At 41.9% G+C, this 12,799-nt stretch overlaps 1 protein-coding gene across 1 annotated transcript; it reads right to left on the bottom strand.

Moving 5' to 3' along the window:
• Positions 1–1,620: 1,620 nt before the first annotated feature.
• On the bottom strand, positions 1,621–5,191 carry LOC126599487 (4-coumarate--CoA ligase-like 9). The gene is made up of 6 exons (XM_050265872.1): positions 4,068–5,191; positions 3,441–3,630; positions 3,090–3,235; positions 2,895–2,962; positions 2,426–2,528; positions 1,621–2,146 (listed from the first exon to the last, which is right to left on the bottom strand). Exons 1-6 carry the CDS (start codon positions 5,112–5,114, stop codon positions 2,021–2,023), a joined length of 1,680 nt encoding a protein of 559 aa, XP_050121829.1. The 5' UTR covers positions 5,115–5,191; the 3' UTR covers positions 1,621–2,020.
• Positions 5,192–12,799: the final 7,608 nt, after the last annotated feature.

Here is a 12,799-nt window from a genome sequence, read left to right on the forward strand (position 1 = left end):
CATTGCAGTAGCTTTCTAAGCTTTGTAGTCGGTATGTGCCTCAATGGTGGCTCTAATACCTTTTGCAGTAAGATGGAGTTTCGTGTCTTGAACCCACTTCAAGTAGTTTCTTCCAAAGACTTCCAGAGCGGTGAAATCGAGCTTGTTCAAGTTAGACATGTCCCTAAAATAGAGGGAACAAACAAAACATGATTAGTCATATGGTGATCCATAGATATATATCGTAGAACTTCAGGTTCTATAGACATGTATTGGTTTAATTTATGCATGAAAACTACAAGTTTCATGTGGTAAGTTTTGAATGAAACTTCAGGTTTTAAGGCACTAAATATGAAACTATAGGTTCAATTTAGTTTTATGAACGATTAGTTCATAAAGGAGAGATTCCTGCAAGAAACACATAATGCAATATGTTGATTTAAGTGTAGTGGATTTTAGTTTCTTTGGGAACTCAAGTGTGAGAGCTCCGTTACTACGCAAGTATGTCAACGGTTCAAAGTATACAAATAAATTATTGAATCGTTAATGTCCCAAAGTGATTATCAGGTCAATAATTTTGGATTCATTATCAAATTAATGGACTGTAGGTCACTTTTAATTATTTCAATAGATCGAGACCAAACATGGTCGATCGTGGGAGCAAAATAATGCCAAAATAATAGCATAGGGTTGAAAAAGCATAGCGTAAAAAGATTTGGCTTCGGGGTAGCTACAAAAGGCAACCCACGAGCCAAGGGAACTGGGCAAGCCCAGTAGTCAAGACTGCTGGTATTAGGCCAAAGAGGCGCACGAGGACAAGCCCAGCTGAAACGGCTTGTGGGTTAGCACATGGAAGGCCCAACCGAAGCTGAAGCTTGGTCTTTAGGTCGGAAGGAAGAAACCCAACCTACTCGGCTGGTTGTTTGGTTGCGGGCCAAGGCAAAATCAAAGCCCAGCAAACGGAAAGGCTTGCTAGCAAGTCAGGCCAAGCTGCAGGTGTGCTCGAGGCTTCATGCTCGTCGAAACTGACCCCAGGGCGAAGCCTAGTTGTCGAGTGCAGAGCAGTAAGCCCAAAGGCTGCTGCGACGGTCCATGCAGCTGGGCTTCAAGCCAGCCACGGTGCATGGTGTTGCCGACGGTGGTGCCACGGCAGTGGTGCTGCACCATGCCCAATTTTCTTTCCTTTTTTTTTTCTTCGAAATCCCTAAGGTTTGAAAAACCCTAAATTGTTTCTAATTTATTTATATGCTTTGGATCACAAATTTCACATAGCAATTTAATTGCGTAATGCATGAAACAAATATATATATATATATATATATATATATATATTGACAAATATATGAACATATACAATATATATACCATAAGAAAAATATAAATATAGAGGGATTCATGCATCATGGGGAATGTTTTCATGTTTCGTGGATGTTTCAAATATCTTCCTTTATTTTAAGCATACTTGATTGGCAGAAAACAAAGAAGAGCCTTTGAATTTTGTGGAAGATAACCTCCTCCTACCATCCATTAATTCCTCAGCTCTGGCAAGAGCATGCTGATAAAGTATTGTAGGCTTATTTGATTGAACTAATCTAAGGGATTAGAGTGAGGGGGTCGTCGGTATTAAGGGATAAGAGAGAGTGATTTAATTGTGAGGTACATTTGTATCACTCCATTGTGCCTTTATTTATAGTAGTACGATAGGCAAACACCTTACCCCCTTTAGGATTACAACTCTTAATAGATAATCAACTCCTAATAGGAATTTAAGATGCATTCCTATATCTAATAGGATTTACACAGTCACATTCATATTCTAAATATGATTGCAATAGAAACAAAAAAAAAAAAAAAACAGAATGTGTATAGAAAGTTATATTTGAAGTCAAGCTTATACGGCCGCACTCCGATCCGATCCTCACCGCCGCCGGCCTCCAAGATCGTGTACATGATAAGAAGCGCGAACGAGTTGATATGGCAAACGCCAAATCGAATGCAACGCTGAGAAAGCTTTCTTCTTCCTTTGATTCGAACGAACGAATCATAATTTTGATGAACCAGTGGATAAAGCATGAGTTACAAGCTCCCTCCTCAAGATCTTTCCTGCTGGAGATTTTGGAATGGAGTTGATAAACGCTACACGTCGTATCTTCTTGTACGGAGCAACCTGCAACAAGAAATACTACAACGTGAAGGCCTATAATATTTGTAACGTGGTTCGTTCTTTTTTTTTTATTCCGTAAATACGTTGCTATGTGAAGATACGTATTCATGACACAGGAAACATTTGTAAAACGCATCAAACATCAACGCTTATTTCTGTGCAGCGTGATCAAGGCATGAGCATATAAAGGAGGCATGAACAATTTTACTTTGCAGGATGTGAAGAAGGCAACTAGTATGCACATTCAATGAAAGATTTTCACAAGTATATTCAGAATCATACTTGTTTTGCAACGAAATCCATAACTAGAGCCTCAGTGATATTGCTTCCGGGCTTTCTAACCACATATGCCATGGGAATCTGCCCCGCGTCTTCATCCGGATATCTGATTTACAAGAAAACAGTGAATTATTTCGGTAACGATTATCTTTTTACTAGCTATGCAAGAAATTTCAATCCATTTTTTCTCTCCTTTCAGGATGGGGGTGGATCGAGCGGCAAAAAATACCAGATTTCACAGACAATCTTATCAGCAAAACATCCGTTAATAGAAAAAATTCTTCGCGTTTTTGTCTTTTTTTCAATGCACCAATTTCGTGTCAAGAGACAAAGCTAAACTTGTAAGAAAAGACATTTCAAAAGTAGCAAATAAGAGATATCGCAGTCGCAAACTGCTGTACTTTAATGCCATAGAGCATCAAAACAAAGTAGGTTTTTTCCAAAAAAAAATGTCATAGTAATAGATACATACGGAATCACAGCAGCATCCTCAACGTCGGGATGGGATTGAAGTATATGTTCCAACTCAGCTGGGGGTACCTGCAATTTGTTCCACAGATAGAGACACCAGATATAACAGATTATTTAAAAAGGGACTGATCAAAAGACTTTTATAACCATCTTTGCTACGAGTGTCTCAAAGGGTCCGAAACAAACTTTCAATCACCTGATATGCCTTGTACTTTATCAATTCCTTTAACCTGTCAACAATGTAGAGGAACCCCTCGTCATCAAAGTAACAAAGATCACCGGTCTTCAACCACCCATCTTCATCCAAGGTCTCAGTAGTTGCCTTGTCATCTCTAACATAACCTGCACGCATAGTAATAGTTTCAAAATGTTAGATTCGAACCTACATTGTCTCACTCACACTAACTAAAGGTAATGGAGTCCGTCGTCTTGACTCGCTTACATTAACCAACTTATAAGAAACGAGTGCGAAAAGACCAAAATATTATGTTAAGACATTCTAATTTTGCAACAAGCAACACTTGAGACGGAGGAAGTGTCTCGTTACCCTTCATGATTGTTGGACCTCGCAGCCATAGCTCACCCCTCTTGCCAGGAGGCAAGGCCTCTCCGGTTTCAGGGTCAACAATCTTGGCTTCCATATTTTCGGCCAGGCGGCCCACAGAAGCATGACGCGCACATTCTTCAGGGTCAATCATCCTCGTAGCCCCTCCTCCGGTCTCGGTTAAACCATATCCCTAAGCAACCATAATAATCAAACATTTGACCTTGTTACTTTCAGTAGTGAAAAGTATCCTTAATTAATCACAAATTGAGAAAAGTATCCTTAATTAATCACAAATTGAGAAAAGACTCCTTAATTAATCACAAATTGAGAAAAGTCTCCTTAATTAATCACAAATTGAGAAAAGTCTCCTTAATTAATCACAAATTGAGAAAAGTCTCCTTAATTAATCACAAATTGAGAAAAGACTCCTTAATTAATCACAAATTGAGAAAAGACTCCTTAATAATCACAAATTGAGAAAAGTCTCCTTAATAATCACAAATTGAGAAAAGTCTCAAGGTCTAGCTTCAACTAATCAAAACTCTAGAACCCTTTACCGCGTTCTCGATCTTCTTGAATAATATAATATTATTAAAAATTAAATCCTAAACTTAAAAAATTTCTGACCTGTACAACTTCCACATTGGGAAATCTCTCACCAAATCTGTCCGCAGCCTCCTTGCCCAGCGGCGCGCCACCACAGCCGAGAAGCCGAAGCGAGCTGAGATCGTACTTCTGAGCCAACTCGGACTTCGACAGAGCCACGATCAACGGGGGCGACACTGGCATGTACCACACTTTGTGCCTCTCCACGGCCCTCAGCATCGCTTCGAACTGGAACTTCTCCATCAAAACCAAGGTCTCGCCCAACGCTACCGCCCGAACCACCATGAAGAACCCGAACACGTGGAACAGAGGCAGCGTGAACAGCGATACGGGTTGCCCGTCGAGTAGGGTAGGGTCGGGTTCGCGCCGAAGGGCGTGGAGCCCGGCCAACAGGGCGATGAAATTGCGGTGAGTCAACATAACGCCTTTGACACGGCCGGTGGTGCCGGAGGAGAAAAGAATCGCAGCCGGGTCGGTTTGGTTGACTTCAACTGAGCTCTCAGATCGGGTTACGGACGACCCGTCCCGGTCGAGCATGGAGAGGAATTCGGGCGAGTCGAGGATTACGGTGCGGATTTTATCATCCCCTTTGGGGAGCTTGTTGGCGGTTGCTGACGTGGCGAAGGCGATGGCGGGTCGGGTTAGCCGGACCTGGTGGGCGATCTCGGACTCGGACCCGATCGGATTGGCGGGACAAACGACGACGCCGAAGGCGAGGAGGGAGAAATAGAGGACGGGGACGTGGAGCGAAGGAGGGGAGAGAATGAAGGCCACGTGGCCTTTGAACAGCGCGAGGGATTGGAGGGAGAGAGTGAGGGAGTGGATTTGGCTGAGGAAGGTTTGGTACGAGACGTGGCGGTCGGAGGCGGCGTCGATGAGGGCGGACGTGGTGGGCTTGGCCGTGGAGGAACGGAGGAGGGAGAGGGTGAATTGGGTGAGGGAGAGGGGTTGCGAGAGCGGCGGGAGTGGGACCGGAGGCCGGAGAGAGTGGAAGGTCTTGGTACGTGGGCAGTAGCCGCTCTTCGGGTCGATCCAACGTCTGAGATTTGCTGCTGATTCCTCCGCCATTGTTGAAGGTTTCACTTGAAAGTGCTTTACTTCGGAGTAGCAGTGAGATTTATTTGAGATATTTATTTATATTTCAAATATATTATGAGCTGTCCTGTTATATAAAATGTCAGTTTTCTTTACGGGTGTTTTTTCTGTTTTTGTATTGCCTTTACGGGTGTTGAATATGGTTGTTCTGAGCCCCAGTTTGGGGTTGAGGTGATTTTAAAAAAAACTCCTATGAAAAAAAATTGGGAGTGTTTTTGGTGTTTGGTAAACTTAAAAAAAAGGGCTTATTTTGGAAGCTGCTGTGAGAATAAGCTGAAATCAAAGGAAAAAGCTGAAGCTGCAATTTGTAGCTTTGGAAAACTAGCTTTTTTTCAAAGCACATAGAACTACAGTGCTCCTTTAATGAAAAGATCCACTATCAAACTACTTTTTTTTCCAAAAGCACTTTTACAAAAAAATTTACCAAACACTCTGCTGATTTATTTCACAGCCGTTTATTCTCACAGCACAGCCGCTTATTCTCACAACAGTTTTTTTTCAAAGCACAGCAATACCAAACCAGCCCTGAGTGTCGGTTTATTTCAGGCACACTTTTTTCACTTTTCACGTTCTTTTCAATTTTCAATTGATAAATTGAAAAAAGTCAAAAAATAAAAAATTACAAAAGTGAATGAAAAGTAAATTTTTTTTTTTAAATTTATGAAAAACTATTTCCTTTTCTTTTGAATTAAAATTTTGATTATACCTATAAACTTCATAATCATACAATTTTTTCATTGATTTAAGTTTAGAATTTTTTGGTCTATTTTTTTATATCTATTTTGGTCACATGGTGAACATTTGAGGTTAATAAAGTAATTTTATTTCTAATATGAACAGAAAATTGCTTTTTCTTTCTTCTCTTCTGCTAGTTGATTCTGTATCTATTCGAATTAGCTTACGAGAGATTAAGATAGACAAAAAATTAGATGAGATTTCAAAATTTAACGTCAAAAAAAAATTTGAATAAAATTCAGAAAAATAAGCAAGGGCCGTCTTAAGCAAAACAAACTCAAATTAAAAAAAAAAAAATTAGCTACTATATATAAGTTCAGGAACAAATTCAGAAATACGATGTAGTTTTCTTTTATTTAGCAAGTAGTGCTCGTAGCTTAGTGCTTTTCAAAAGCTTAACTAAATGTTTTTCTGTGACGGTAAGATGGAAGATGAGTGGACAAACGAATTGACACTATTTTTGCTACTGGTGAATCGCACGATGGGTCTTGGGCACCAGCAGAGGAAAGGTGGGGTCAATGGGTGACTGTGACCCTTTTTCTTCCCATTGAATTTGGGTGCTGACCTGTAACGACCCATCCCCAATTATTATGATTTTTATAATTTTAAAAAGTGAATTTACGAAAATACCCTTTAAGGCAAATGCGTTGACTTTTGTTGAATGCCTTGTCGAGTTACGTAAGATTCATTTTCTTGGCGTATCCTCGTAATACTTGTCAATGTGACAAGAACTCATCAATGTGATTAGTGCGTACGCACCTCAAGTAGGGTTGGATACGAGTTCGAATGAGAAATTTTGGGAAGACCTTGGAGACTTGGTGCAAGGAATTGCTCAGACAGAGAAGTTATTTATAGGAGGGGATTTAAATGGACACGTGGGCAGGGAGACAGGCAACTATGGAGGTTTTCATGGTGGCCATGGTTTTGGGGAGAGAAATGAGGATGGGGAAGCTATCTTGGATTTTGCAATGGCATATGATCTCTTCTTAGCCAACACCTTCTTTAAGAAGAGAGAATAACATGTGATCACCTACAAGAGTGGGTCGTCAAAAATACAAATAGATTTTCTTCTAATGAGGAAAGGGGATCGTATAACTTGTAAGGATTGCAAAGTTATACCGGGGGAGAGCTTGGCTAATCAACATCGCTTGTTGGTGATGGATGTACATATCAAAAGAGTGAGAAAAAAGAACAAGACTTGGAAGTGCCCAAGGACTAGATGGTGGAATCTAAAAGGAGAAAAACAAGTCATTTTCAAAGAGCAAGTAATCACCCAGTGTGTGTGGGATAGAGAGGGGGAAGCTAGCCAAAGGTGGGATTCCATGGCTAGCTGTATCCGAAAAGTAGCAAAAGAGGTATTAGGAGAGTCTAAGGGCTTTGCTCCACACCAAAAGGAATCTTGGTGGTGGAATGAGGAGGTCCAAACAAAGGTGAAGGCTAAGAAGGAATGTTGTAAAGCCTTATACAAGGATAGGACTAATGAAAATGGTGAAAGGTATAGAAGAGCGAAGCAAGAGGCGAAGAAAGCCGTGAGAGAAGCTAAGTTAGCGGCTTATGACGATATGTATAAACAACTAGATACCAAAGAAGGAGAGTTGGATATCTATAAACTAGCTAGAGCAAGGGAAAAGAAGACAAGGGACCTAAACCAAGTGAGGTGCATCAAGGATGAGGATGGAAATGTTCTTGCTACAGAGAACGCGGTCAAAGACAGATGGAGAGGTTATTTTCATAATCTTTTCAATGAAGGACATGAAAGGAGTACTCCTTTAGGGGAGTTGAGTAACTCAGAAGAGTGTAGAAACTACTCCTTTTATCGTCGAATCAGGAAGGAAGAAGTGGTTGTAGCTTTGAAAAAGATGAAGCATAGAAAAGCAGTGGGCCCAGACGATATACCGATCGAAGTGTGGAAAGTCTTGGGAGAGACAGGTATAGCATGGCTCACTGACCTTTTCAATAGGATTTTGAAAACGAAGAAGATGCCAACTGAGTGGCGAAAGAGCACTTTGGTGCCTATCTACAAGAATAAGGGTGACGTACAAAATTGCATGAACTATAGGGGTATTAAGCTAATGAGTCATACAATGAAGCTCTAGGAGAGAGTCATTGAGCATAGATTGAGGCAAGAGACACGGGTTTCAGACAACCAATTCGGGTTCATGCCAGAGCGCTCAACCATGGAGGCAATCTATCTCTTACGAAGATTGATGGAAAGATATAGAGATAGGAAAAAGGATTTACACATGGTCTTTATAGATTTGGAAAAAACGTATGATAGGGTCCCAAGAGACATTATTTGGAGGATTTTAGAGAAGAAAAGAGTACGAGTAGCATATATCCAAGCTATAAAGGATATGTATGAAGGAGCAAAGACTGCCGTAAGAACTCATGAAGGACAAACCGAAAGCTTCCCCATAACTGTAGGATTACAGCTCATCCTTAAGTCCTTATCTTTTTACGTTGGTAATGGATGAGTTAATAGGACATATTCAAGATGATATTCCTTGGTGTATGCTTTTCGCAGACGATATAGTGTTGATAGATGAAACTCAGGAAGGGGTAAATGCGAAGCTTAACCTTTGGAGAGAAGTGTTGGAATCTAAAGGTCTTCGCCTAAGCCGATCAAAGACAGAATATATGGAGTGCAAGTTCAGTGCAAATGGAGGCCAAAATGAGTTAGGGGTGAGGATCGAAGATCAGGAAATACCAAAGAGCCATCGTTTTCGCTACCTATGATCTATCTTGCAAAAGAACGGAGAATTAGATGGAGATCTCAACCATAGAATACAAGCTGGATGGATGAAGTGGAAGAGTGCATCCGGCGTGTTGTGTGATCGTCGTATGCCTCTGAAGCTTAAGGGAAAATTTTATAGGACGGCAATAAGGCCGGCGATGCTGTATGGCACAGAATGTTGGGCGGTGAAGCATCAACACGTACACAAAATAGGTGTAGCGGAGATGAGGATGCTTCGTTGGATGTGTGGGCACACGAGAAAGGATAAGATTAGGAATGAGGATATCCGAGGTAAAGTAGGAGTAGCCGAAATTGAAGGAAAACTGAGAGAAAATCGGTTATGGTGGTTTGGACATGTGCAAAGAAGGCCTACTGACACTCCGGTTAGAAGATACGACTACGGGACAGAGGTTCAGGGCCGAAGGGGTAGAGGAAGACCTAGGAAAACTTTGGAAGAGACTCTAAGAAAAGACTTAGAGTACTTGGATCTAATGGAGGAAATGACATAGGATCGAGCACAATGGCGTTCTAAGATTCATATAGCCGACCCGACTCAATGACTTGGATTTTTCAAGTCTCTAATCGAGAAGTTTTCCCCACTCGGGAAATTAAGGGAACACTACCTCAACCTACATGCTCCACTCACAAAGCTTCAACATACAAGCTTCAACAAAAGAAAAATTCAAAGAACTTAGTGAAGAAGGCTTTGGTGTATTTAACACAATACGTTGAAATGAAACAAAGCTTTATTTATTGATATCTCTAAGAAGTTACAAATATGTACATATACACGAGTCAAAATAAACAAACAAGAGGGAGCCTTTACAAAGGTTGCTTAGGAGAAGTCTCAGTAGTCGGCAGAGCCCCAGAAAGAGAAGGCACCGGAGGGGGATTATTCGGAGCCTCAGTACTGGACAGCACCCTAGAAGGAGGAGGCATCGGAGGTTGATCATTTGGAGCTTCATTACGCGGTACAGCCCCAGAAGACGAAGGCAATAAATGCCTTTGGAACAAACCCACAAACCTCTGATGATCATGTAAAATCTGACCATCAGATTCCTTCATCTGGTCAAGCTTCCTCTTCATGTTTGTAGCATAGTCATGTGCGAGCCGGTGCAACTGTTTATTCTCATGCTTAAGCCCTCTAATCTCTTGTTTGAGACTCATCACTTCAGCCGCCAATGATTCAACTTGGCGGGTTCGAGCAAATAGGCGTTGGGCCATATTAGACACAAAACCTGCACACTGAACACTGAGAGCCAGAGAATCCTTAACAGCCAACTCATCAGACCGTTTGGAAAGTAGTCTGTTATCTTTGGGAGTGAGAAGGTTCCTGGCCACCACCGCAGCAGTCATATCATTCTTCATCACGGAATCCCCAACGGTAAGAGGACCAGTAGGGGATAAGAAGGATGAGCGCCATATGTTGTCTGGAGAAGGCGTGGCTGCCTCTTCAACAAGGTTCAAGTCAAAACGACGGTCGGAGGGGTCAGACATTTTCAAAGATGTTAAAGAGAAAAGAGGTCGGACAAATCAAGATCTTAGAAATGCAAGAAGGGAGCTTCTACTGATGGAGATTCAAGTGTGCTTTGGAACTTAATACCAGCCTCTATAAAAATCTGCACTCGATAGAGCTTCAGAAATCGAAGAGGCGCCTGCTCAGAAATCGAAAAGGCTTTTGCTTTCTCAAAAGCTGGGCTGCTCAGAGACCACGAAGGCCGATCTCAGGAATCGAAGAGGCGTTTGCTTTCTCAAAAGCTGGGCTGCTCAAAGACCACGAAGGTCGATCGCAGAAATCGAAGAGGCGCTTGCTTTCTCAAAAGCTGGGCTGCTCAGAGACCACGATGGCCGATCTCAGAAATCGAAGAAGCACCTGCTTTTTCAGCCTTGTCAGCACCTGTCACATGCACATTCAACTTTGTGGAAATTACGGGCATTCTGTCGAAGATTTCTGGTGAAGTAGAAAGGACATGAATGTTACTGTTCAATCATCCACTTTCCACACGCAACATCAGCTCACGGGTACCACAGATAACTTTGCCAAAAATCTTTGACAAAGTTTAGACACGTGAAGCTTGCTGCTCCCATTACATCGCTATGACCAAGAAGGGTAAAAGAATAGCAAAGAAACAGCACTAACAAAGTTTAGACACATAAATTTTGAAAGTCTAGCTACCATATTATTACCCACAAGGGTAAAGGAACAGGACCACTGCTGGATAATTGGAAAGTCCCTGTGTGTCAACCTCTGTGCTCCGTGGCAAGGTAGACTAGCAAACAGGCCTAACCTTTACTCACATTCGAGAAAACACTCCCAACAAGATTGCTTGCTTCAAGATCGAAGAGGCACCGTCCTCCGAATCTCGAGAGCCAGACTCCCAACATGATTACTTTCTCAAAAAGCGACGAGACACCACTCTTCGAATCTCAAGAGCCAGACTCCTAGCAGGATTGCTTTCTCAAAAATCGAAGAGGCACCGTTCTCCGAATCTCGAGAGACAGATCCCCGACAGGATTGCTTGTTTGAAAACTAAAGAGGCACCGCTTTCTCAACTTCGAGAGCCCCTTAGATAAAGCTTGTCTGTAATCCTCACACCGCTTTCTCAACTTCGAGAGCCAGATCTCCTTGGATAAAGCTTGTCTGTAATCTTCACACGTAACATCAGCTTTCCAGATACCACATACCACTTTTTCAAAGTGCTCTGACAGAGTTAAAACACGTGAAGCTGGCAGCTCCCACTACCGTGCTATGACCAAGCAGGGTAAAAGAATAGTATTACTCATTCTTGATAGGGAGACTCTTATATATGTCGACCTCCATTCTCAACGGACAGGCAGACCTGCAAAAATGCTCAATCTTTCCTCATATCTGAGAGGGCACTCCCAAAGAAGCCTCTCGAAATACTCAACTTTCTTTTCCCCCGAGAATACCTCTGCAAACAAGCTACACCAGAGCAAGAATATCTCATATCATCAGGGTTAAAAGCAAGAGTATCCCATATCATGCTTTTTCCCTGTCTTTTCCTTTGGCCTTGTTCTTACCTGCAAGACAAGGAGAAAGAGAGCAATCAGTCAGCACTTGGAATCAAGCTTCCAGTCCGGAATTGACTGCCTAGAACCCCATTGCTCTCGAGTACTCATCTTCAATATCTTATGCTTCCCGAGAAGATATCACATCTGCCTGAGGAACAAATAGGGCAAGTGAGAAGGATACAAGGAAGCATGTGGAGACAAGCGCAACAAAACACGTGTCGATACATCCACTACTTTGTCAACAGCAAAAGTATCCCATATCAGCAGGGTCAAACGTACTCTAGATTTGATGGACTTGTTTTGACCCTCAAATTCTTCAGTCGGCCTTACACTCTGGCGGAAACAAGAAAACCCTCCAACCCAGTTCAAGAATAAGCCTGTGGAAAGTTACTTCTTCAAAAGCAAAAGTATCTCATATCACATTTTCTCCTTTTCTTCTCTTTATCCTTCATGCTACCTGCAAGATAAGGAGAAGGATAACAATCAGCCGGAACTCGAAATCAAACTTCTGATCTGGGACTGGTTGCTTGGAGCTCTGACTGCTTACCTTGTCTGTCACCTCTTTCAGCAGATCCCCTAGCTCGGCGACTTGGGGGACTCCTACTACATGGTTTGTATCGCGCTTGACCAAGTGTGAAACTACAAGTAAGCGTCAAGTGAAATTGATACATTACCTTGTGCATCTCTACCAGTTAAAGATACCACCCCTAGAGGGAGGAAGAGTACTTCCAAAGAAGATGTCACATCTACCTATGAGACAGATAAGGGAAGTGAAGACGATACCACACTTCGGTACTTAAAAGTTTCGTGATTACGAGATCATTCTTCCACAATATTTCCTAATGTCATTTGTACTAAATCATTCACTTGTACTCACTAAAGGAGAGTTGAACCTATATACAATGTAAACCCTTCACAATTAATGAGAACTCCTTTACTCCGTGGACGTAGCCAATCTGGGTGAACCACGTACATCTTGTGTTTGCTTTTTGTCTCTATCCATTTACATACTTATCCACACTAATGACCAGAGCAATCTAGCGAAGATCACAAACTTAATATTTAAGATGATATTCTTTGGTGTATGCTTTTCGCAAACGATATAGTGTTGATAGATGAAACGCAGGAAGGGGTAAACGCGAAGCTTAACCTTTGG

Source organism: Malus sylvestris, chromosome 14, assembly GCF_916048215.2.
Source record: "Malus sylvestris chromosome 14, drMalSylv7.2, whole genome shotgun sequence".
NCBI lineage: Eukaryota > Viridiplantae > Streptophyta > Magnoliopsida > Rosales > Rosaceae > Malus > Malus sylvestris.